The following is a 26,035-nucleotide window of genomic DNA, read 5'->3' as shown; positions in this document are numbered from 1 at the left end:
ACGATGGAAGGCTATTTAAATGTTTTAAATAAATCCAGCCACAAACTCTATAAACTAGGGATGCCCAACCTTGGCAACTTTAAAACTTGTGGACTGGTTGGGGGAATTCTGGAAGCTGTAGTCCACAAGTCTTAAAGTTACCAAGGTTGGAGACCCCTGCTTAGAAACTGATCAAGATGCTGAATGTACCACAACTCCCAGCAGCCCCAGCCGGCACAGCTAATGGTGAGGGATGCTGAAGCCGTGGACCTCCAAATGCTATGGACTGGCAGGAATTCCTGCCACCTGAACTTAAGAACAAGGAACGTTCATCCGCTATCTGATGGACACAGTTATAGTGGCAATGGGTACTGGTAATTCTCAACTTACAACCATTCGTTTAGTGAAGTTTGAAGTTAAAATGGCCCAGAAAAGTGTGACTTATGCCTAATCCTCACACTTATGACTGGTAGCATCACCACGGTCACGTGGTCAAAAACCAAGCGTTTGGCAACTGGCATGTATTGCAGTATCCAGGATCACCTGATTAAAATCTGTAACCTTCCCACAACCAGTCATTGGAGGAAGCCGGATTTGCTTAATGACCACAAGATTCACTTAACAGCTGCGGCAAAAAAGGTTGTAAAAGCAGAGGCAACTCAACCCCTTGCTTAGGGATGGAAATTCTGGTCACAATGTGTGGTCGTAAGTTGAGGCCTACCTACACACCGAGAGATCCTGGAAGGGCAACTATGCAAGAAGCATTTCTCACCCACTGACTAGGGAATTCTGGGAGTTGAAGTCCAAATTGTCCGGTTGAGAAAAACCTGATCTATGGGGTTGCTAATGTCGATGCTACATCATGAAGCCCCTCACTTACATCCTCATTTGCTTTCCAAATACCCAGCCTGCTTCTTGATAAATCCACTTCCGAAAAGAGAAGCAGCCGCCACACCCTCCGCACAGCGGCTCTGTCCTGGGGCTACAAGCGAAGTGGCCTTTTCCAGGGAAAGGGAGGAGGGGTCCAGAGCTGAAGGAAGGGAACCTGGTCTTTCTCTGCCTTTTTTAATTGACCCAATATTTACATTCTAGGAAAACGCCAAGCCACTCAGTTGGGACCTGCATCTCAGCACCCCAAATCCTAACCTTCCCGCCTGTGAAGAAGGACCGTTGACCGCTCCCCCAGCGGCCTGGATCCAGATCCCACAGATGGCCCAGGGAGTCCCGAGGGGCGGCAGGCTGCTACTTCTTGGGAGCGGTGGAGACCTCCACCAGCACCCGGTTCATCTCCCGCAGCCGGGCGTCCAAGGTCTCCAGAGTCAAGCTGAGCTCGGTCACCTGCTCCTGCAGGCCCAGCAAGGTGCAGTTCAGCTCCTCCTCCTTCTTCTTGGCGTTGCTGCTCTGGCGGGAGTATTCCAGGAAGATGCACAGCCCCCCCACCCCAAAGACGATGGCCTCGCCCAGCAGTTCGGCCCCCAGCTCCGCGGCCGCCTCCTCGTTCAACGGCTTGATGGCAGCACCCCGGAAGCCCATGATGCGCATCTTGGCCCGCATCTCCACCCAGTGGTAGACTGCAAGAGAAGAGAGAGGAAGAGGGGGCGGTGGGCTCAGCCAGCACGTAACGGAGCGAGGCCGAGGCCGCAGGGCCAGGGCCCCGGGTGGGCAGCGGTCTCCGGCTGCGCTGCTCCCCGGCCGGACCCACCGCGCGCGCAGGCTGTGCCAGCCGAAGGGGGCAGCTGGGAGGGGACCGCAGAGGACGCCGCCCTGGCACCCCCAAGACTTGTGTGTGGGGGGGGGGGCTTCGGTCCTAACAAGAGGAGAGCGCCGGGGGGGAACCGGGGCCGCTTCCTTCTCGGGAGACATCGAGAGCCCAAACCTGGGCCAGGCACTTTACGGCCACCCTCGTCGGACGTGCTTAAACGTCCCTGAGCCAAAGGGCCGGGGGCCATTTGGAGCGCGTTCCGTCCCCTGCCCGCCGCCCTTCCAGATAGGCTGCTCCTGCGGCTGGAGGCTCGACGCCCGGCCCACGTGCCGCTGCAAAGTCATCTTCCTCGCTGGGCGCCTGCGCGCCCCATTGGCCGCCTCCGCCGCGGGCCCGCCCCCTCCCGTTTCCCATTGGCTGCCCGCGCGCGGCGGGCTGCTCCCGAGCCGCTGACTCACGCTGCGCGGGGGGACCGCAGATATACTGGCGGAAGAAGGGGCTGGCGCGCGCCCCGTCCTTGATGCGCGCCGCCAGGGGCTTCGAGAGCTGCCGGACGCCCAGGTAGAGCAACTTGGCGATGGGGAAGGCGCCGGCCACCATCCTCGCGCTCCCAGCGGCCCCCGCGCGGAGCGGCCCGCCAACGTCGAGCGCGCTGACTCCGGCACGCTCCGCGCGCCCCGCCCTTTGCGTAGGCCTCTGGCGTCACCCCGCGTATGCAAATACATCTCATGAATATGCAAATATACCCATCCCTCACTCCCTCCGGACGCTGCAGCAGCGTGAGGGGCGGGCCCTGTGCTCAGGTGGCTTCGTTTACTCATGAATTTATAAATTATGGCGTCCTTTCAAGCGTCGAGGCAGGTAGCGCGGGGATGGGTCGAGTTTTCCTTGCCTCTCCCTCAACTCCCATAGCGGAGGGGAAAGTGTGCCGGCTCGCTTCCGGTGTAAGCCGGAAACCACTCGTCATAGAGACGGCGGGGTGGTCGGGCCGGATGGCCCTTGGCTGGTAGACCATAGAGATACGAAGTAGAGCGACCCGACCGCGAGCGCCCTCCTGTTATATTTGTGTCCGGGAGGTCCCCGAGAAGCCTCCTCCTCCCCCGCCCCCCTCCCGCCCCCCCGGTAAAGCTTTGGGTTTGTGGCGGAGGGCCGGAGAAGAGCGGCCAGGCTACTGCAGGAGGCGGGACTCCAAGGCCCATCATCCTGGGCCCTCAGTGAATCCTTGCGCTCTGCACGACCCTCATTGATGGGCTGCCGGGGGGGGGGGCGCGGCGGGGTCCGTGGTGTCCTCTGAGCTTGGTGGGGTTTTCTTGCAGACATTTCATGACCCGACTAGGCAACAGCATCAGTGCCCAGACAGCCAACCTCGGAGGGCACTGATGACATTACCTAGCTTGGTCATGAAACGTATGCAAAAAGCTGCACCAAGCTCAGAGGGTACCAAGGACCCCAGCAAGCTCAACCCAGAGTTACAAAGGTTCCTTGAAATGGGCTGGTCTTGGGGTTCAGGTTCTGTTCATAAAAGGAGGATATCCTCCCTTAGCTGGCAGGAAGTTTAACTTCCAGCTGAGTAACTCCACATGCTCAGGAAGGCAATGAAGCGAGAATAAAGGCCCGGTGAGTAAATGAGGCGAGGAGATGGGTGGTGCCTTGACTTTGCAGCTTTGGATCCTAGAAGGAGTCCTGCGCTTTCTCTGGGTGGCCAGGAGATTGACCACAGACTCGTCTCTCCCCATGGGGTCACCCCAAACCCTGTGAACGCAGATTGCAGATGGTTAGGGGAGAAAGGAGAGTCAGGGCATCCCAATGTTAAATCCATTCTCTTTCTGCCCTTTTTAGGTGCTGCCGCCTTCTTTGCCAGAACGAATTGACATCCTCCTCAGAGGGAGCAGCTGCCAAGTGAACCACCAAGCAGAGAAAGAACCCCTCCGGCAGGTTAGTTCCAGGGCTGCCAAACACCCAGGACTTCAAACATGATTCCCTTTGTTGAAAGGGTCTGGGGAATTTATTACATCCCGTGTGCATCACAGTCCCTCTGGAGTAAAATGTCTCTGGAGATTCTCAGTCATCCAGGTTGTGGTTGTCCCAAAGGTGCTTTTCCAAAAGGCATCTGGACTTTCTTGTGTTTTTTTTCCTTGAAAATGTTTCACTTCTAAAGAACTGAAGAAACTTTGTGTATGAGAAGCAAAACCCCCCAAGAAACTCCAGTTGCCTTTTGGAAAAGCATCTTTGGGACGTGCCAGAGTTAAAGCTGAACTGAGGCGTTTCAGGTCCCAACCCTGGGAAAGTCAAAAGCACCGACCTTCCTTTGCTGTGCCCCTCAGGCAGGCGACTGCGTCCTCTTATCAACATTCCAGCAGCCGGAAGATCCAGCCAAGAGAGAGAAAGCTAAATAAACAGCACCAGAAAAAGTCTCCCGTTCTGACATTCGCCCTCAGAACATCTGGGAGCTGCAAGATTGGAGATTTTAGGAAGGAGGGTCAACCCTCCTTCGCCAGTAGTGATGGCGCTCCCTTCTTGTCCCTGTGGGAGTGGGCATGTTTTAGGCTATCGGACCCCAAGGCAAGGCGTGGCTGAGGTTGAGGGATGCCTCCTCCTCCTCCAGAGAGCGGCCGTCCACTGGCCTCACCTTTGGCCTCTCGTGTTTATTCCCAGGAAGCCTCTCGGTCCAGTGGCCCTCAGTGAGGCTAAGATTAGGCTGTTCTCATCTCGGAATGTTACTGATGCTAATCTTTCTTTGTCATGCATTCCTGGAACAAAGAGTCATCCGTGGGGTAACTTGCCAGAAGTCCACATTGATTTTGGATCAAGTGGATTTTTAGAAGCAGCTGACATACCTTATATCTTGTCCCATACAAAGGGCTGATTTCACAGAATGCAGAATTTCATATATGCGGTAAATTTAGCTATTCTGGGGGAAGAAATACTATTCTTATATCATCTCTGCTGACATAGATTAATATCCATCCCACGCTCATTCATAAACATGCATTGAAGGGATAATTAAAGCCCACCCTTTCATGAGTTCTTAAATAATCCAGCTGTGAATGTAACAGGGAGCCACGAAAGCAGGTCGGCTGACTTCTCAGGCAGACTGGAATCGATCCCAGCCAGACCGAAAAGCCTACAGATGCGAACATGCATTAGTCTCTTTCTGCACTAGCTGAAGCAATTCCAAATTCTCCTGTTTTAGAAAGGAGTACCCGTTGAGAGCTGGTTCCTCCCCCTCTTCCCTTTGGGTGACGGATCAGACCAGGCTGAGACTGACAGTAATTATGTGACAACCAATCACGGCCTCTGAAAATGCCCTGTTAATTACCCTTCCAGAAACTCCCTGTGTTCGGCTTCCTGTCCTGACTAGGAGATGGGAAACGATAACTGGCTCAGGAGAAACAGACACGGGTGATTGTTTTTGTCTTCTGGTGTTTGAAGGGGCCCTGGGGAAGCATCTGCACTGGGAACTGCTAGCCCTGGTTTGATCCAGGCACTCGTTTCAGCCAATCGGGTTGTTTAAAGAAGCAAGCATAAATTGGACAGGAGAGAAAAATCAAGAAGTTCCCAGCTTCGTTGCACAGGAACCAGTGTGAACTGCAACTCATGGCTCAAACCTTATTGCTGCTATTCTCTAGATAAGAGGATTTTTCTGTCATCTTTAGAAACCTTTACCTGATGCCTTCCAGATGCCGTAGGATGGCAGCTTCCAAAGTCATGAACAGTCCTTTGACCCGGCTGCCTGGAAATCGAATGGAGGAAGGCTGCCCTAATGGAAGTGGCTGCAAAAAAACGATGAAGGGGAAGAGCGAGCCCAGTGCCAGGACCCTGTTGCTGCTTTCTCATAGAAGGGGAACTTGTAGAAGAGATTGAGAAGAGGGTCAGAGTGGTTTTTACACCCTTAAATGGTCAATTGTGGGATGTCGTGTCACATGGTGCCACACAGCCCACATGGCAGGCTGCTGGGAATCAGCCTAGTTTTATTGATTGTGTCCATGATGGGACACGATCTGGGTGGCCTCAGCACATGAAATCTGCTGGAGCTTTGGCTGCATCCCCGGGTCCTATCTTTATGTGATACAACATGGCCTCAGTGATGAGGTGCTGCTGTGCCACCTGACAATAGGAGGGGAAAATTGCTCTCCTTGCTGTAGTGTGGACGATAAAAGAAATGCGTGTGAAGGGGTTTGTTAGACAAATGCCAGGCGTTGTTATCAGTGCAACATGGGACAGAAACGTGCTCAGACAGAGGGCTGTTTTTAAATCGTCATAATATTATTACTGGCTCTTAAAGAATCCTCAGGATGCCGCTTGGCAGAGACCGGCTGCTTTCCCAGGAACAGTCACCGGTTAAAAGTCAGGATCTTCATGTGGAGATCCTCGTCTCCCATCCCCAGCCCACCGGCCTGTGAGGAGGGGGGCAGCGGGAAGGCCAGGGGCTGCCGGCAGAAGACGCTCTTCTTGGTGGACAGAGGGGTGTCGAGGGTGAGCGAGGCGCTGGCCATCTCCTGGGGCTTGGAGCTGGTGAGGAAGCGCACCAAGGTGGAGAGGGCCTTGGCCACGTCGCTCCGGGCGCCTTCGTTGGCGAAGCAGTAGAGGATGGGGTCGGCCACGCAGTTCAAGCTGGTGAAGGCCAGGGAGGTGTGATAAGCCACAAAGACCTTCTCCTCAAAGCTGCAGTCACCCGGCTTGCTCAGGTAGACGGTGCTGCGGGAGAGCAGGATGAGGTGGTAGGGGGCAAAGCAGATGAGCAGGATGGCGATCAGGCTGAGCGAGAGGCGCTTGATCTTTGCCTTCTCCTGCTTCTCCGTGGAGACGTTGCCGCGCACGGCCCGCAGGATGCCCTGGTAGGAGAAGAGCATCAGCACCCAGGGGAAGAGGAAGCCCAGGAAGACCCGGTAGAGGTTCATCCAGGCCACCCACTCCTCCATGGGGTACTTCTCGAAGCAGAAGGTGTGGTTGTAGCGGTCGTGGAAGAGCTCGTTGTGGAACAGGGGGGCAGAGTTGGCCCCAATCTCGATGGTCCACACCACCGCGCTGACGGCCACTGCCGTCTTGACCCTCCGGAACTTGGCGAAGCGCAGCGGATGGGCCACAGCCAGGTAGCGGTCCACCGAGATGCAGCAGAGGAAGGCGATGCTGATGTAAATGTTGGTGTAGAAGATGAACCCGAAGAGCTTGCAGGATTCCTGCCCGTGGATCCAGTTGTCGTAGTGGAGGAAGTAGTCGATCCAGAGGGGCAGCGTGGCGATGTAGAGCAGGTCCGCGATGGACAGGTTCATCAGGTAGACGCCCAGCTCGTTCTTCTGCCGGACCTGCAGGTAGGCCGCCCAGAGGGCCATGCAGTTGGTTGGCAGCCCCACCGTGATGACGATGATGTACAAGGTGGGCGGGAAGAGGTGGTCTATCCTGGAGTCCACAGGGCAGCTCCAGCTGGCTTGGCTCGTGTTGCACATCCTGGGGGGTGGGAGGGGGGCGTCTTCCTGGATCCTCGCTCACAGCAGGAGTTTGCTTGGCTGGGTGTGGTTCCAGAGAACCACACAGGCTGCCAGAAGGAGGTTCCTGGAGCTGCCATGAGGAAGGGTCTCCATCATCGCCCTCTAAACGGCCTTGCTTACGCTGCCATCCCTCTGACCTCCGGGGTTGGCCTATCGCCCCATGGCCCTTCCTGGCTTTTCACACCTGGGGGAGAGAAAGAGAGATGGGTTGGCACTTGCTGTCTTTCCTGGCAAGTCCCACGGCATGGTTGAGTTCAGAGCATCAGTCTCAGAGAAACTCTGTGGGCCAGAGAGCAGAGAACGGCGGGAACTGTGCCAGGGGATGGGCTTGTACAGGAAAAACATGAGCCTTAAAATAATAATTTTATTGCGAGGAGCCATCAAGTCCAGCCCTTGCTTGTTCACTGCGGGAACTAAAGCTGAAACTTTTCTGGCAAATGTCTGCTCAGCATCTGCCTGAACACAGGCTGCATCCCCCACAGAGGAGGCCTTGACCCCCCCTTGGTCGTTTGGATCCACCATCAAATTGGTCACCCTCTGAGGGAAGCTCGTGTGCATTTGGGATGGTAAAGAGAAGGTGTGTTCTTACTCAGGAGTATCCTGTCCCTCTCCGTTCTCTTTTTCCCCAAGGCTGAGCAGATGGGGTCCTCCGTGCTCTCTGAGCTGGGTGGTTTACTTGCAGACGTTTCATGACCCAGCTAGGTGACATCATCAGCGCTAGTAACTGTGCAGTTTGCTCCCTATTGATATACTATAGCTTGTCCTGCCTGTGTTGGTTGGGGTGTGATGGTAATGAAACATCTGCAAGCAAACATCAAGCTGAGAGAGCATCAAGGACCCCACAGCCCTCCTCCTCCTCCTCCTCCCTTTTAGCACTGATGATGTTTCCCAGTTAGGTGATGAAATGTCTACACGTAAACCATCAAGCCGAGAGAGCACCAAGGACTCCACAGTTAGACTAGAAAAGAATTCTTTATTGGCCAAGGGTGATTGGACACACGAGGAATCGTCTTGGTGCATAGGCTCTCAGTGTACATAAAAGAAAAGATACGTTCCTCAAGAATTCTAAGGTACAACACTTAATGATAGTCATAGGGTACAAATAAGCAATCAGGAAACAATATCAATATAAATCGTAAGGAGACAAGCAACCAAGTTACAGTCATACAGTCATAAGTGTGAGGAGATGGGCGATGGGAACGATGAGAAGATTAATAGTAGTGCAGATTTAGTAAATAGTTGGCAGTGTTGAGGGAATTATTTGTTTAGCAGAGTGATGGCATTCGAGAAGAAACTGTTCTTGTGTCTAGTTGTTCTGGTGTGCAGTGTTTTGTAATGTCGTTTTGAGGGTAGGAGTTGAAACAGTTTATGTCCAGGATGTGAAGGGGTCTGTAGATATTTTCACAGCCCTCTTTTTGACTTGTGCAGTATACAGGTCCTTAATGGAAGGCAGGCTGGTAGCCGTTGTTTTTTCTGCAGTTCTAATTATCCTCTGAAGTCTGTGTCTGTCTTGTTGGGTTGCAGGACCAAACCAGGCAGTTCTAGAGGTGCAGATGACAGACTCAATCATTCCTCTGTAGAACTGTTCAACCTGGAGCTACATATGTTCTCTTCTGAAGGCTGGATATATCCTAGGTGTCTCCTGGCAGAACATGAATTCCAACCCTGATGTTACATACATGCAGACATGCCTTTGAAAAGGGTTGTGCAGCTTCTGACGAGAGCTGGGAAGCCAAGAAGTCCTTTGTCAGGGCAGGGAAAAAGAGCCTTTGGGTCCTCGGGAGCGTGTGTGAGAACGGGGTGGTGGTGGTGGTCATTGTCCTAGACTAAAGTGCTCAAGGCTCTTCCCTATTTTTACCGCAACACACAAACATGCCTGCACCCTGTTTCTGCCCCGTAATGCACACCCCTTCTTCCGTCCAGATCGGTGGCCTGAAACTGAATTGCTGCCAGGAATGAAACCAGCACTGCTGGTTCAGCCAGGGGCCCGAACACTCACGATCAAGGGGCCATATAGAGGGAGGGTGACATGCCCCTTGGAAAGGGGGTGGCATGCATGGAAGAGGCCTGTGAGCTGCTGTAGCAAATTGGGAAGAAGAAGCACCCTAGGAGGTAGAGCTGCAGTTGAAATGCAGCACCCTAAGTAGATTTCCAAAGTCAACATCTTTTTTGTAATCGCCATATTACAAAAAGATGTTGAGACTTTGGCAAAAGTGCAGAAAAGGACACGCATGTTCATCATTAAAAGCCTGGAAACTAAAACATGAACAGTTGCGCCAGTCTAGAGAAAAGAAGGACTGGGGTTAACATAAGTGTTCCTATATCTAAGGGGCTGCCACAAAGAGGTGTGTGTGTGTGTGTGTGTGTGTGTGTGTGTGAGCGAGCTTATTTTCCAAAACACCAGAGGGCAACACAAGAAACAATGGAAACTGATCAAAGAGCGAAGGAACCTGGAATCAAGGAGAAACTTCCTGACAGTGAGGACAATCAACCAGTGGAACAGAAGTTGCCTCCAGAGGTTGTGGGGGCCGCTTGAGGCTTTAAGAAGAGGCTGAAATGGTAGATAGGGTCTCCTGCTTGAGCAGCGGCTTGGACCAGAAGACCTCCAAGGTCCTTTCCAGCTGTATTCTCTATTCTGAAGATCAGAGCTCCTGGATGAAAGACTTTGAAGGAGACAAAAGGTGCATCGGGACAGGCAGAAACTCCTCATTTGTGCAGCCTTCCCACCCCCTGGCCCTGCAGGGGAACAAAAGGGAGGCCACCAGTTGCAGTGAGCAGCCAGAACTGGGGCAAAACTGGAAAATCACCCTGAGTTGTTTCCCCCCCCCCCTCTCCTTCCCTGGCAGCCCAATTGTTTTTTCTGGCTCACACCACATGGTGATTCTTTGTTATTCTTGCTCAGGTCAGGTATTTTTCAGTTTTGCCTTCTCAATAGGCACACCTACATTATCTGAACGCCACATTATAACCAAGAGCCACAGTGGCAGAGTGGTCAGAGTGCAGGCTACTTCTGCTGACTCCTGGCTGCCTGAAATTTGGCAGATCGAATCCCATCAGGTTCAAGGTTGACTCGGCCTTCTGGCCTCCCTAGGTGGGTAAAAGGAGGACCCAGATTGTTGGGGGCAAGAGGCTGACTCTAAAACCGCTTAGAGAGGGCTGTGAAGTGGGATATAAGTCTAAGTGCTATTGCTTTTGCTACAGCAAAAGAGCAGAATTGAAGAGCCTTATTGACAGAAAGTGTGCCAGGGGGATTTCCTGCTTTCCAGGGTGGGTTGCCGAGTCAGATGTGGCTCGAAGGAGGTCTCGGAAGACCCCCCCAAGCTTTCCACGAGGGGTTCAGTTTGTGGGTGGGAGGGCAGGAGGACCTTGGAAGTCCTCTGCTTAAAGCTTTAAAAGTGCAGACGGAGAATCTGTCCAAGTGTTCGTCTTGCATAACTGCACACTGATCCAGGCAGAAGCCAGTGGCAGGCTTAGCACTGCTGGGTTTCCCCAAAGTCAGCCGTCTCCCTGCTCCCTGCAGCTGGTGCCACACGGGCACAGCTGAAATCTGCATCCTTCTGTCCTACGAGGCTTCGTGCCCATGAAGCTCTAAACGTGGAGCCTGCTGCCCTTAAGCCATTTCTCAAGGAAGGGCAGGTTCACTACGCAGAAAAGACTCCTGAAAAATTAATGTTGACCTTTTGGGGATGCTTAATCCTTCTGGCTGGGACTGAAGGTCACGAAACCTGCCAAGAGGGTTCTTGGAAGCCCCCCTGCCGGGCTCCAAAGGGCAGAGAATAGAGCAAGGCTCCTGCCAGCCCAGCCAGGATGTGGGAAGGAGAACCACGCTCTCCGTCTTCCCCAAATTAAAAGTTAACGGCAATTGCAAGCCACACCTGCCACGGTCCCTGGGCTCCAGTCCTCTCTTGCCCTTCAACCGTGTTTCTTTCACCAGGGATGTTTTTGGACGTGGGTAAATATAGCTTCATCCTGTTGACAGCAAGCGAGGAACAAGATGGCCGTGCGCACACAGGTCGCTTGGATGTGGTGCAGGTACTTTAATGCACTTTGACGAGACTCTGGCAGAGAAGTTAATGGGCGGCCTTGAAATCTCTACCAAAGTGAAAAAGGAGACGGGTTCCTTAGGAAAAAGACAGATCCCACAAGAAACAAGGGATGGAAACTAATCAAGGGTAGAAGCAACCTAGAGCTAAGGAGAAATTTTCTGACAGTTAAAACAATTAACTAGTGGTCCAACTTCCTTCCAAAAGCTGTGGGTGCTCCAACACTGGAGGCTTTTAAGAAGAGACTGGACAGCCATTTGTCTGGAATGGTAGAGGGTCTCCTGCTTGAGCAGGGGGTTGGGCTGGAAGACCTCCAAGGTCCCTTCCAACTCTGTTATTCTGTAAATGTCGTCTCCATCAGCTGCTTCCAACTTCCGTGACCCACAGTCAGCCGAGGATGTTGTCATACAAATTCTTTCCTGATCTGTAAAGCCCCAGGGGCATTGAGAAGAGACCAGGATGTGGCTCAGAGTCCCAGTGGGCATACTGGGAAGGGGCGGGCCCCCGTGCAAGGAAGAATGGCATCTGGGGGAAGAGCAATGGATTCTGGGTGCAGATACAATGCCGGAGGAAGGAAGAGACGAAGGATTTTCCTCCCCTTTTCCAAATCAATCCTCAAAACTGTTTCTCTTTTGAAGAAAGGGGAAGGTTTACTTCCATCCATGCTCTTCCTGGGAAGGGAGACCCTGCCTTTGGGAGAGCCTTTCACGCCTCCCCTGGAGGGTCAGGAGGTCAGATGGAAGTGGGGCAAGAATGGGCAAAGGCTTGTTATGGGGCACATCCAGCTGGGAACCCAGCATTATCCAGGACCCGCAGGAAGATTTGGGTGCCACTAGCAGGGCATGTTGAGTAAATGTGCCTGTGGCTGGGTGTACATGGCCGTACATTAGACGGAAAAGTCCAGCGGCTCAAATCCTGCTGCCAGAGGAACCTTCTGTTTGTCCAAGCAGTAAAAGGAGGTCAGGGTAGATAAGAAACGAGCCTGGCAGATACTTAAAATTTCCTCGAGGTCTGTAACCGCCCAGCCCCATCCGAAAGACTGCAGTTCAGCATTTTCTCCCGTTTGGGTTGCTATGGAGAGGAAGGGAGATCAAAGGCCTTCAGTGGAAATTGTTCTTACTGAAGGAATCCTTTGGTTTTTTCGAACAATTAAGCAGTGGAACGACTTGCCACCAGAAGCTGTCGGTGCTCCAACACTGGAGGTTTTCAAGAAGAGGCTGGACAGCCATATGGTGTAGGGTAAGGGTGTCCAACTTGGGAACTTTAAGACTTGTGGACTTCAACTCCCAGAATTCCCCAACCAGCATAGCTTAAAATTCCCAGGTTGGACACCCTTGATCTTCTAGGATCTTGTGCTTGAGCAAGAGGTCGGATTAGAAGACCTCCAAGGTCTCTTCCAATCCTGTTAATTAATCGGTGGAACAACTTGCCTTCAGAAGTGGGTCCTCCATCATTGGAGGTTTGCAAGAAGAATTTGGACAGCCATTTGTCTGGAATGGTAGTAGATTTTCCTGCTTGAGCAGGGGGCTGGTCTAGAAGACCTCCAATACCCCTTCCAACTATGTTATTCTTCTAAACAGCAGCACCTCTGGAGGATAATCCAAGCAACTGGAGGATAAAACCCAGGAACCGATCCCTAGCAAGCAGCCACCTTGGCCCTGTTTTCTCTGAGCCCTCATGAAGCGGAGGAGAACCTAAGCAAAGAGAGTTAATCATTGTCTTGGGGTGCTTGGGGGGGGGGCGGAGTGCAGGAAGAGGCAGGTCCCAGCCATAAGGAAGATGCGACCCTTGTGCAGCCAGGTGGCTTGGCTGAAGGCGTCCATCACAGTCCAGGCTGACCACAGTGGGTTGACACAGGACACCTACATGGTGAGCTTAGAGACCTCCCAAAACTGGAATGAGGCAAATGTGCAAATGGAGGGGGGAAAGTGCTTCCCCCTTAAAGCTGTTTACACACGCTGGCATCAGGCAGACCCTGCCTGGCATAGCCACAAGACCCTCTGACTAGACAGATACTCCCTGTAACTCTTCGTTTAGTGACCATTCGAAGTTACAAGGGCAGAGAACAAAGTGGCTTACGATTGGTTTTCCCACTTAGGATCATTGCATCCTCCTCCTCCTGGTCGCAGTCAAAAATTTGGACGCTTGCCAACTGACTCTCCCCCCCCCCCGGGGGTCACGTGATCCCCTTTTGCAACCTTCTGACAAGCAAAGTCAAGGGGGAAGCCAGGTTTGCTTATCAACTGTGTGACTCCCTTAACAGCTGCAGTGATTCGCTTAACAACTCTGGCAAGAAATGTCACAAAATGGGACAGGACAAGTGTCTTGTTTAGCAAGAAAAATCTTGGACTCCGTTGTGGTCTTAAGTTGAGAAAGAGCTGCATATGGAATATCTTCCGGAAGGACTGTCCTCATTCGGAGGGTTGAGCCAAGGAGTCAACACCATCCACCCAATGTAAAGAAAGAAATTGGAGCAGTTTGTTAACCGTGAGTAAAATGCCAGCTCGGCACTTATGCCGGGAGCCTCACCTGGCTGTAGCAGGAGGGCTGCCCTAGAGGCAGAGCAAGGGGAGGAAGGGGAGGGGGCAGAGAGGAGCCGTGTCCCTCCTCAAGGACATTGCCGCCTCCTATTACTGGCCCAAATGAGATTAGGACTACAATTCTGGACCACGGTTCCCACCTGCTACTGGACAGATTAAGCAGCTGGCAGGCGGCCTCTGATGCCTGGAAGGAACGGTGGGCAGGCTTGGCCCAGACCTGCCATCCTTACAAATGTTCCATATCCTGAATGAATTCCTCGATCACCGCTCATTGTAGGCAGGCAGAGCAGAAATTCAGGCTAGGAAATGAGAATACAAAAGATGATCTCGCTCGAGAAAAGGCAGCCAGCTCAGAGGACGGAAGACTTACAGTGCAGATGCTGCCTATGGGAGACCTTATAATGGCCGTACGAGAGGAGGAAGAGGAAGGGCGTAGAATGTCCTCAAGTCTGCAGAATAGTTAAATCGGGGTTTTCCAACCTTGGCAATTTTAAGACTTGTGGACTTCAGCTCCCAGAATTCCCCACCAGCACAGTTGCCTGGCGGGCAATTCTGGCAGTTGAAGTCCACAAGTCTTAAAGTTGCCAAGGTTGGAGCCCCGTGTATGCACAGAAAGAAGCCGCATGCTTTTCTTCAATGCCTGGTGGCTTCTCTGGAGGGACATGAAGGCTGCCGGGGTTGCGTAACACACTTCACCTGGTAACCCAGCCGCTTCCTTAATTGCTCAGCTTCTCCGAGGAGGCTCAACACCGGTGAACCCTCTCTTTACTCTGTGGTTATTTATTTATTTTATTTTATTTAATTTGATTTTTATACCGCCCTTCTCCCGAAGGACTCAGGGCGGTGTACAGGCAAAATAAAAACAACAATACAAATATACACAATTTAAATACCCTTAAAAAACTTATTCAAAATTAGCCTGATATTAAAAAATCATCATCAATTAAAACCCCATTTAAAATTTGTAAAATTCCCTTTTAAAATCCAATTAAGCCAGCCCCGCGCGAATAAAAAGATGGGTCTTCAGTTCGCGACGAAATGTCCGAAGGTCAGGTATTTGACGTAAACCAGGGGGAAGCTCGTTCCAGAGAGTGGGAGCCCCCACAGAGAAGGCCCTTCCCCTGGGGGCCGCCAGCCGACATTGTTTGGCGGACGGCACCCTGAGAAGTCCCTCTCTATGGGAGCGTACGGGTCGGTGGGAGGCATGTGGTAGCAGCAGGCGGTCCCGTAAGTACCCAGGTCCTAAGCCATGGAGCGCTTTAAAGGTCGTAACCAACACCTTAAAGTGCACTCGAAAGGCCACAGGCCTTTGGTTCAATGTGTTTTGCAAATTCAACAAGGAAAAAAAACCCTTCGAGCCAAGTGTCTTGTAAAAATGCAGTTTGGATTTTATGAATTCATTCCCATTGGAGATTTTCTTCTCTTTCCGTGTCCACGTCTGAGACCGGTGGGTCTGCAGTAGAAGCAGGAAGAGAAACTGGACTGAGAAAGCCACCTCAGTTCCTGGAGAGTCAGAAATAAAATGCACCCGAGCCTGGGGCTTCCTCTGTTCCTAGGCGCCCACCGGGTAATCCTGAGCATTTTCTGCCCTGTTAAACATGCGGAGATCCTCCCAGGCAGCTTCTTCCAACCAGTGGATATTTTAGGGGGGGAAAGTGAGTGGAAAACACGGGTGGAGGAGAAGGGAGAATCTGTGTGTAGAGATAACTGAGGCTCTAGAAAGTGCAGAGAAGAGGAACCAAGATGATTGGGGACTGGAGGCTAAAACAGATGAAGAATGGTTGCAGGAATTGGGTGTGGCCAGTCTAGTGAAAAGAAGGACCAGGGATGACATGATAGCCGTCTTCCAATATCTGAGGGGCTTCCCTAAAGAAGAGGGGTGTCAACCTATTCTCCAAAGTGCTAGAAGGCAGGAGAATAAGCAAAGGATGGCAACTTTTCAAGGAGAGAACCAGCCTAGAACTAAGGAGAAATTTCTAATAGCAAGGACACTTCAGCAATGGAACAGCTTGTCTTCAGAAGTTGTGGCTGTTCCAACACTGGAGGTTTTCAAGAAGAGGCTGGACAGCCATTTGTCTGAAATGATCTGGGCTCTCCTGCTTGAGCAGGGGGTTGGACTAGAAGACCTCCAAGGTCCCTTCCAACTCTGTTATTCTGTTATCAATGGAAGGGCTTGCCTCCACAAATTGTGAGTGCTCCATCACTGGCGGCTTTCAAGAAGAGACTGGATTGCCATTGGTCAGGAATGGCATAGTTGAGTAGGGAGTCGGACTAGTTCGGTCTCTTCCAATGCTTACTCTGTTATAGGGGAGAGCACATCTGGATGGTGGTGGCCCAGGGGTTCTGACAGGTTCTGGAGAACCGGTAGTGGAAATTTTGTGCAGTTCGGAGAACCGGCAAATACCTCCTCTGGTTGGCCCCAGAGTGGGGTGGGAATGGAGATTTTGCAGTATCATTCCCCTGCCACGCCCACCAAGCCACGCCCACAGAACTGGTAGTAAAAAAAATTTGGATTCTACCACTGTGGTGGCCTCTGTGAAGGGCTTTATCTCTGGACATGGAGAGAGGGATGGCTCTCCTTTGGGGGAGAGAGACCCCCTAAGCTCATGGAAGGCCCAGGGAGTGCCGTCCTCCCCTCCAGCCCCCCAAGTGCCTCTCTCTGCCCTCCACCTGCCAGCCAGTGCTCGGCCCCCAATTCAAGTATTCTCCACCTTCCTGTTTATATCCCAGAAATGCAGGTGTTTCTGAAGCAGACAGAAGTACCCAGATGCTCCCGTGGGATCTCAGCAGTGTGCCCAGGATTTGGGGGGGGGGGAGAAAAGGGTGTGCTGTGGGAACTTTGCTGCTGCTTCATCAGAGAGATGAGAATGATTGCCCATCTTGGGTTGGTGGGCAGGGCACCAACTGCAGCTGGGGAGTCTTTCCTTGGAGGCTGGCCTATTTTCAAGACTATTTTTCTCCTCGGTTCAGGTGAGAGAAAAGGTTTGGGGGAGAACTTTGGTGTCTGTAATAACTGGATGGAAACGCAGAAATGCATTACAAAATCTTACAGAAGGTAGAGTTCCATTTCTTAGGCAGCTCTTTCTTAAGAGGCTCTTGGGGGAAGGGAAGAAAATGTACATTCGGTTTCAAAATCAGGCACAGAGCAAGCTCACATTGGTACGAATCTGGACAGCCAGTTCTGCGTCGGTTTGAGTGGAGAACCTCTGCAGGGTTGACGGGGAGAGCCGCCCTGGGCAGAAGAGGGAAGGGGCCAGAGAAGGGTGCTGCTCTCCATTCCCCAGACCCCACAATCCCTGGCAAGCCGCCAGTCCCCTGTGTCAGGGCTTTTCATCCCCACCCAGAGGTTTTTGGGTGGGTCTGACGAGCAGCTCCTGGCTAATCTACCGTCTGGCTAAATAACCACGTCTGGGCGTTCCTGCAGGCCCGAGCTTGACCATGCGCCCAGGGCAGCTGGTGCTCCTCTTGTGGAGCCCCGGGGAGGGGGAGGCTCGATGAACTGCCTTCGTTAATCGATGGGCTAATTGTTCCTGGCTGCTCAGCTGGCTCCAAGGCGGGAGTTTTAGCCTTTTAGGCTACGGCAGAGTGGGCAGCCTTCCTCTTCCATCAGGGAGGGAGCGATGGTTTAAGATGAACCCGCTTGAATTGCTGGCTCTGTGCAGAATAGTTCTGTTGAACTTCGTCGACTCAAACAAGGCTATCTTTAGAGATTCAGACCATCTGAGTACACGAAGGTGGCCAAGCGTTGCTACATGCAGGGGAAGGGAGGCAGACGTTCCTCCTTCAGCTGAACCCAAGGCCTTGAAGTGGGCACAGACTCATTGCCCCCAGTGCTTGAGGTCTGTGGGCCACGTTTTTGCTTCCGTGGCTGGCAGCACCTCAGCCTTCTCCAGATTTTGGTCCTTCAGCAAACGTTCACACCACAGGTGTTCAAGCTGAGTGACGTTGCACAAAACGCTGGGCTTCCTCAGTCTTAACCACGGTTAGATGTTTGTGTGTGGCTGCTGAAGTCTCTGAGCCACTTAGTCCATGATTCACTTACAAGGCAGGTCTGGCAAGTTAACCATAAAGCAGAATATTTGTAGCTCAGGGTTGGAATGAAGGGTCCTTGGTGGTCTCTGAATGTGGTAGTTTTCTTGCAGGTGTTTCATGACCCAACTAGGCAACATCATCAGTGCTAGAAGGGAGGAGGAGGAGGAGGGGGACACGATGGGCTCCTTGGTGGTCTCTGAGTTTGGTGGTTTTCTTGCAGGCGTTTCATGACCCAACTAGGCAACATCATCAGTGCTAGTCCTGCACTAGATCCCTCAAGTTAACTGTGTTGTGTGAACACTGAGAGTCCAGGCATGAGCTCCAGCCATTGCCGGTTTCATGGAGTTTTCATTGAGTTCAGCTAAAATATGAGCAGTCTGGAAACCACAAGTCAACCCCTTCCTGGGGATATTGCTGGGAAGGCAGTGGGAGGAGAGATGTCCAGCCTTGAGCCCTGGAGCCACTCCAGGAGATCAATCAGAGAAACACACAAATAGCCATCATTGGGACAAGAAGAGTTTTAATCCTGCACCCAGGTCATTCGGACAGCTAATCTGCCCTTTGCAGCTAAAACGATTATGTAGCCCTTCCGGTTGCGTCTCTACTATGTTTTGGAAGGCTCGGCGTCTCCTGCTCGATCCCCTAACTGCTCTCTTATTATTACTATCAAAAAGGATTATTAGCATTAAATCCTTGCCTAGCCTGTTTCTCCAAATAAAAGCCTCTTCCAGCAGGTTATATCATATTTTGGAAAGGTCAAGTATAAACACAATATGAAATGGGCAAGTTCAAATGGTAAATAAAACATCAGTAAGATAGCGCTAACAGGAAAAATCTTTCCTAGAAAGATAATAAAACCCAACCACCGCTTGAAATGAAGACTACAGAAGGCCCACAAAGAGAGGCAAAAGGAAGAGTCACCAAATTTGGCCACTTTAAGACCTATGGACTTCTACTCCCAGAACCCCCTAGCCAGCATGCCCTGGCTGGGGAATTCTGGGAGTTGAAGTCCTAAACTGGCCAACCTTGGAGACCCCTGTCTTAAAGGAACTTCAGACAGGAATCCGCTCCAGAAGAGGCTCTGACAGGAGGGCCCACCCCAGCAGGCGGCATTAAAAGCCAAGAAAGAGCCCCAAGGCCAGGTTGGAAGAGAAGTAGGAAGCGGTCCAGGTGTCCATCCCCGGCGGGCATATGGCAGGGGAGACGGCACGGCTGGAACCAGGCAGGAAGAAACGGCTGCTCCGCTCCCACCCGCCATGTGCCTGCCCTGTGATTTCAAAATTGCATTTGGACTGATTTCATTATCGCCAGAAACTCCATTATTTGTTGAGGTTATCGGCACAATTTTATTATCCGCGCAGCAAGTCGGTAAAGATGAAAATAGAAATACATTCAGGAGGGACGGAGGAGGGGGGAGCTGCCTTCCTGCTCTGATCAGGGGTCCAGGCAGGCTGCGGGTGCCAGTCAGGTGTGCCAGCTGGAGCAGATGGTTTGGCCTGCAGGAGCCTCATGGGCCGGTCAGTTTGGGTGCTGGAGAGGGACCGAGCACCAGAATGGGGGCTGGATCCAGCTTCCGCCTTGGTGGTCCCACTAACCTCACAAGTTAAGGGAATCGAAAGTCAAAGGGTGACTGAGCTGCCTCTCTCCCAAGCAGGGCATCTCCCTCGTGCCCTGCTCTTGTGGGGTTCTCAAAGAGGGCCGGAGATCCTGAGCGGAGAGCCTGGGCTTCTTGTGCCACACAAAAAAACTGCCCTTGGCCAGTTGCTGTTTCTTTCCTGCCTGGTGTGGATCAGCTAGCTAGGGTGCTCCCGGTTTGCTCCAGTTTGGGCGAACTGATAGTGATGGCGGTGGGAGGCTCCATCCACCCGCCCAGATGTCATCAAAAACACTCTGCGCATGCATAGAAGCGCCACATGCTCATGAAGCGGGTGAGCATGCCCACACACTACCAATAGCAAACCGGTAACACCAGGATTTGAAACCCACTACTGATTCCCACCCTTGGCAACTTTAAGACCTGTGGACTTCAACTCCCAGAATTCCCCACCAGCCAGCTTTGTTGGGAGTTGAAGCCCACAAGTCTTAAAGTTGATAAAGTTGGAGACCCTTGAGCAATATAGACTAGGAGAGTGTTCCCTCTGCCTAGGGAGGTCTTGTGTGCCCCCACCCTTGCCAATCTCCCCCCCCCCCACCAACTGCCTGAAAAAGATGGTTGGTATATCTGGAATCTTTTGCAGCCAGCTTCTGGGAATACGCAGAGTGTCTTTCCTCCCTGCCAAGCAAGCCAACGGCCAAGCTGGAGTTGTTAATTGGGCAGAGGGCAAAACGTTGGCTGGCAGGCTGGGGCTCAGGATCCAGGAAGCCCTTAAATGCTTTTGGAGGAGGGGAAAGTGCCCTCCCAAGCCCCCCCCCCCCGCACGGGGTTTACTGGATCCCTGGGGCAACAGCCTCCCCTACATCAGAACTGTTGTGAGAGTAAGATCAAGAGTGGGCATGGAAGCCCCCACCCAATGCCTTGATCTCCAAACCCCTGGCAACTTTCAAGTGGTGAAGGAAAAGCACTTGGTACATGCTCAGAGACTCTTTGGCCTCTCTTGGCAGGGATGTGTTCGGCTCCCACAAAGCCACCTGGAAGGGCTTCCCTTCACTTGGGAAGCGCCCCCTTGGCCCCCTCCTCCGCCAAGCAACGGACTCCATTCCCTTCCCCCATCCCGGCCGTGTCCCGGGCAGCGGATGCTCACGGTTGAGGCTTTCCCGGGAAGGTCGCCGCTGCCGCCTCCTACACCGGCGGGGTCGGGGGGTTTCTCCCGGGGACGCGGGGCAGGCGCTCACGCCGCCGGCGGGGGATCTTGCCCGGCTTCCATCGGGACCTCCGCTCGCCGCCCGGCTCAGCCCAGAGTGCGTGCTCGGAGACTTTCTCGGCGCGGCGCCTTCCCCGGAGCCAGCCTCTCGGGGCGGGGAGCCGCTTAACCCGCTCGCTGCCGGCTCCCCCGGGCGCCCCGCTGGTCCGGCTCTTCTCCCGACTGCCGGTTCACCGCGTAGGAGCTGCCGGAGAGGCTCCGAGGTGGGGAGTTAATCCAAGGGTTAAAGGTCCACTTGGGTTGGCAGCTCGGAAGACCTACCTCGCAGCTCCTCCGCGTCCCGACGATCTTGGGAACCCGGCAAGGCTCTGCTCCCTCCCTGCTCAGCCCCGCCAGCGACCCACTGCGGACGGGGCAGAGGAGGACAAAAGTGGTCTCCGAGCGTCGGGAAGAGCCGGAGTGCCCCCCACTCCATTGGTTGCCTCGTTGGCACAAGGGATTAAGGTGAGAAGAGCCCCCCTCACCTGGGAACTCCACCCAAGAGAACAAAGAGGCCCGATGGCTTCCCAATTGCCTTTCTGGCCCTCGGGGTGAGGGGCCCTGAGGGCACCTTGTGGCGGTGGTGTGCACAGAGGAGGGGGCCAGCCAGGCTTTAGGGGCACAGCCCTCGCCCACCTTTCCATTGCTTCCCTGGGAAGCCATTCACCCCTTCCCTTGCCTGTCCTTGGGGGGGGGGGGCTCCTGCCTAATGAGGAAGCCCACTGAGAGAGCAGCTGTCTGGTGAGCCTGTGGGGGCTCCTTCCCCTCTCCCCCTCCGTGGGAGCCACCAAACCAGAGTGCTGTGGCTGCCAAGAGATGCATGATGGAAAAGGCCAGGAGGGGTCAGCCTGGCGTTTTGCAGGAAGGGTGGTCCTGCTGCCTGCAGACTCTTGGACAGCTCAGCCCCCTCCCCACATCAGCAGAGCGCAGGAAGGGCCTCTTTCCTTGAGGAGCCAGTTCCTGCCACTCCTTTCCACCGCCCTGCCCCAGTTCCCCCCCCTCTCCTGCCTCCAGTTGGGTGATGGAGACCCCTCCCCCCTTGGCCCCTGAACCCCCAAGAGACTTGCAAGGGCCCCTGATTCACAGCAGGCAGAAGAGCAGGGCCCAGAAGGGCAAAGGGGCCAGGTGGCGAAGCAGGAGATAATCTGTAATATTTTAATAGCAGAGCGGCCTGGAAGACTTGCCTGTGCCTATTTAAAGATGCTCCTGTGATTCAGCCTGCTAAGCCCTCGAAGGGCAGCCGAATGAAAATCCCAGGAGAGATCAACAAGACAAGCAAGCACACCTTTCTCCTGCCTTTTGCACACGCACGCACACATACACACAACTCCTGCCTTTATATCCCAGACTTCATTTGTATTCCAGAGTTTGGCTCCCCATCCATATAAAGGAAGGCCTGCTGCCCATCTCCATTTTAAGAAGCTCTTTAGGAACTTGTGAGGCGGGTTCAACTGCGAAAAGTTTCGGCCCAGGTTTCCTTAGCCCGTATCTGAGGGTGGCTGCCTTGCCGCCATGTACTTGGGGTTCCTTCAGCCACAGCTTGCAAGAGGATCCGTGTTTTCTACTTGCACAATACACAGATCAGGAGCAGCCATAGAGTTGGAGGCCTACAACAGAGATGGTCTGGTGAGCTTTGTGCTTCAGGCCGTTCCCTTGTCCTGGGGGGAATCCTAAGGCTTTCCTGGCCTCTGACCCACAGGATCCTCCTGCATCCTGCCATTTGCAAAAGGAGCTGAATGAGTAAAGATTCCCAGAAGAGAGACCAGATTCCAATTTTCTTCTTGAGTGGACCAATAAAGCCCGTCTTTATCAACCAGGTTAGGAAGACTTGCAATGAGGGAACACCACCTGAGGCCTGATTCTGCTTTGAGGTGCAGTTGCAGAATTCTGCAAGAGGTCTTCAGGTGGAGGCAGGCTGATTGTTCAAGGAGCCTCTGAAGCGTAACAGCCATGGCATTGCTGAAGCCCAGTTGATCTCCCCGAGGGATTCTTCTCGAGACCTTGGGACCCAGCGACCATGGATCAAGAGTGCCACATACAGTTGAGGTCCTTCTTTGGAGGAGGAGGAGGAGGAGTGAGGATCTCTGAGTATGCTCAGAATTTCAAGACCCTCCCACTCACCTGAGGCCAAAGACAAGCGGTCCCACCCCAAACCCTTCCCAGCATGGCTCTGCTCCAGCCAAGGATTGTCCTGGCAGCCACAGCTAAGTCAGGATTTGGGGCTGGCTTTTGTTTTCCTTCGGAGGCGTCTTCAGGCAAGCGCAACATGAGATCAGCCCAGCCGCAGGACCGGAGCCAGCTCAGCTCAGGAGGCTGCCTTCAGCAGCTGCTCATTAATAAGTCAGAGGATAGCAAAAACCAGCGAGCAGGACGGCAGCATGCAAAGGTCCCAGAGGAACCAGAGAGCAGATTTGGCACCCAGCTGAAACCTTCAACTGCAGCAAAGAAAACTGGGTACTCTTTGGGAGGGGGGGAAAGGAGACTATGGGGCCCTCTGCCCAGAAGGTGCCCAGCAGAGGCTGCAGATAGTAGGGTTAAGCTGCCCCCCCGGGGGGGGGCTCATTCCAAGCAGGTGCTCCCTGGTTGGAAGGGTCCTGTCTTCCCAGGAATTAAGACACATTTTTGGGAGTGGGTGAGTGGAGAACCTGCCTCTTTGGGAATGGAAGTCCCACGGGTAAGGGACCCCATCCCTGTGCCTCCCCTATTGGAGGTCCCTCCGGCTAGTCAAAGGCTAGGGGTGGGAGGGGTCTTGGCTGAGCCATTCTGGTTTCTTAAATAGCAAAGCCTCCTCTGTCCTCAAGCATCAAAATGGCCCTGGAGACTTTATGCTGGGGCTCTTTGAGAGCTCTAATTTGGGGATGCAGGAGGCAATCACAGACCCCTCCGATCCATTACCCCATAGTGAAGCTCCTTCGGGATGGGAAGAGAGAGCCAGAGATGCAGGCAGGGCAGTTTCCTGGATCGGACCCATTCTGTACCCAAAGATCCCAGCCTGCTCGCCCTTGCAAATGCCACCCCCCTTGCGGGAAATGCAGATCATACTTTCCCCCCAAAACCTGATTTTCAAAGACGGGATACCAAAAGGTGCTTTTCCAAAACGCAACTGGACTTTTCTCCTTCTTTTCTTTGAAAACATTTCCCTTCTCATCCAAGAAGCTTCTTCACCATTAGGTGGTTCTTCAGAACTGAAGAAGCTTCTTGGATGAGAAGGGAAACATTTTCCAGGAGAAAAAAAAACCATGAAAGTCCAGTTGCCTTTTGGAAAAAGCACCTTTGAGGCAACCAGGACCTGGAGGATTGAGAATCTCCATAGACACAGATAATTGTGTCTGCCGATGGCGGAAGCAGCGGAGGAGACGGGAATCTGGTCTCCCATCTTTGGGGTGGCAACCCTCACATCCAGCGCAACTACCATGCTGCTGGGCAAGGCTGCCTGGGGATGGTGGGAGCTGTAGTCCAAGTGCCTGGATGCTGGGGAAAGACAGACCTGAATTAAGGACAGGTAGGTAGATTTCTGGCTGGAAACAGCTCTGCAAGATCTCAGTCAGAGGGAAAATAATTGTTTTCCTCCATCACTTGAAATCTTCACGCAGGAGTTGGTGGAAACATCAGAGCTGCAGTGCAGGTCTCCTGCTGAGCTTCGGCCCCAGTAAAGTTGTTTATAACTCCGCCAAGGGTTTCCATAAACCTCCAAGGGCCACCAGCTCAGGGGTCAATGAACTTCCAAGCAAGAAGGCCAAGATAAGCCCACAGCCCCACCTTCACCTGAAGAAGCAAATCCACCTGCCTGCTTTTCTCTGAAAAAGCCCAGGATTGTGACCCTAAAAGGATGAGCGGGAGAGAAAACCAAGCTGCCTTTTGCATCCAGGTAAAGACGGAAAAAGGTGTGGACATTTTCCCTCGTGCGGGAGTTCTAGGAAAGTTGAAATGTCCGCAGGGAGGAATCCCAAACAGACAAGCCAGCTTTGTTTTACTGCAATGTTTTCCCATCTCGGCAACTTTGAAGACATGTGGGCTTCAATTCTGGGGGTTGAAGTCCACAAGTCTTAAAGTTGCCAGGATTGGAGACCCCTGCTTAAGACCCACTGCAACCAAAGCTGAGCCTGGAATTATGCTTAAAAGCAGCTTTCCAAGGAACCCAACACCTGTCTCTTCTAGAGTTTTTGAAACCAAACGCTGGTTGATTCGCTTCAAAACACGCTGCCCTTTTCCAGCCGGTTACCAGGAGGGGAGCTGGAGACGAATTTGCTCTACTTTACTTATTTTGAATGGCGATTAAACCGGTCAGCTGGTTCTACGTCACAGTTGCTTGAGAAAACACAACGCCAGCGGCCACCTGGGAGGGCAGAGGCAGCCTTCCCTTTCTAGTACAAAGTTTCAAAACTTTCTCCCCCCCCCCCCAAGCTGCTTAGGACCCAGCAAACTCAGAGGGCACTTCCACGGTGCCAGTTACGGGCATGGGTAAGTCTAGGCTGCAGCAGGACATCTCCCCCTCCCCGCCAAAGATCTGGAGGGGCTTCCATCAAGTCCTTCCCTGCCTGCTACAGCTCGCAGTCGGTCGGAAAGAACTGGATCCAGTGTTTGGGTGAGATCCAGCTCCCGGCAGCTGATTTCGGCAGCGACCTTTGTCTCTCCTCCGAGTTTCCCTTTTTAATAAGAAACTAGCAGAAAGGACACCCCTGAGTGAGCAGGACAGTCGTGGCCCTGGCACCAATTGCCAACCAGAGCGCAGGCCCCTGCCAGGCAGCTTTAGTGCGACATGTTGGTCTACTGGAGGGAGCAGAGACTTCGGACAGCAGACTTCAGCTCCCAGAATTCCCCAGCCAGCATGGTAATGAACTTGAAGAAGTATAGACTTCAATTCCCAGAATTCCCCCACCAGCATACCGACTGTGGAATGTTCCACCTATCAGGCGCTGGCATTTGGCACATGAATTTCTAAAACCTTCCCGTTTGCTCCCTTCCCATCTGGGGCCTCTGAAATGCCATCTTACCCATTTCAAATAATAAAACAGTGGAAGGGACCTCGGAGATCATCTAGTCCCCACACACACCCCGTCCTCTTGGGTGGCAGCAAAGCAGAAGCATTAATCCGGCCAAGGCAGCAACATGGGGCAGGTCACGTCATTGGCACAGGCTGCCCATCTGTTCCCGTTCCTCTTCAGGCCTGGCAGTGGGCGGAGACCAGCTTGCCCAGATGTCTGATTGCAACCTTCGGTCAGGAGGAGCCGAGATGAATCTTTGTGTACCTGTCGGTTCCCGGTGAAGTTTGCTTAAGGTTCAAAAGTTGCCCCTGACAATGACATTTACGCACCTGAGGCAACATGTGTTCTTCTACCTCTTTTTATTGGATTGTATTCTTACTAAACAATTCCCAATACAACACCACGCCCCCCCCCCAGTACTTTTT

The 26,035-nt window shown here is 53.0% G+C and overlaps 2 protein-coding genes and 1 long non-coding RNA gene across 3 annotated transcripts; 1 reads left to right on the top strand and 2 right to left on the bottom strand.

Annotated features, from left to right (window-relative positions):
- Positions 1-1,028: 1,028 nt before the first annotated feature.
- Positions 1,029-2,411, bottom strand: OPA3 (outer mitochondrial membrane lipid metabolism regulator OPA3). Its single transcript, XM_058196333.1, has 2 exons — positions 2,140-2,411; positions 1,029-1,550 (listed from the first exon to the last, which is right to left on the bottom strand). The coding sequence occupies exons 1-2, from the start codon at positions 2,279-2,281 to the stop codon at positions 1,222-1,224; spliced, it is 471 nt and encodes a 156-aa protein (XP_058052316.1). The 5' UTR covers positions 2,282-2,411; the 3' UTR covers positions 1,029-1,221.
- LOC131204771 (uncharacterized) lies at positions 1,557-5,473 on the top strand. Its single transcript, XR_009156634.1, has 3 exons — positions 1,557-2,242; positions 3,521-3,616; positions 5,338-5,473. It is a non-coding gene; the product is annotated as an uncharacterized LOC131204771 (long non-coding RNA).
- Positions 5,474-6,004: 531 nt separating this feature from the next.
- Positions 6,005-20,651, bottom strand: GPR4 (G protein-coupled receptor 4). The gene is made up of 2 exons (XM_058196332.1): positions 20,527-20,651; positions 6,005-7,354 (listed from the first exon to the last, which is right to left on the bottom strand). Exon 2 carries the CDS (start codon positions 7,126-7,128, stop codon positions 6,016-6,018), a length of 1,113 nt encoding a protein of 370 aa, XP_058052315.1. The 5' UTR covers positions 7,129-7,354; positions 20,527-20,651; the 3' UTR covers positions 6,005-6,015.
- Between the last annotated feature and the right edge of the window lie 5,384 nt (positions 20,652-26,035).

This window comes from Ahaetulla prasina, chromosome 10, assembly GCF_028640845.1.
Source record: "Ahaetulla prasina isolate Xishuangbanna chromosome 10, ASM2864084v1, whole genome shotgun sequence".
NCBI lineage: Eukaryota > Metazoa > Chordata > Lepidosauria > Squamata > Colubridae > Ahaetulla > Ahaetulla prasina.
Note: the sequence above shows the minus strand (reverse complement) of the source record. Positions and strands in the feature narration are given on the sequence as shown.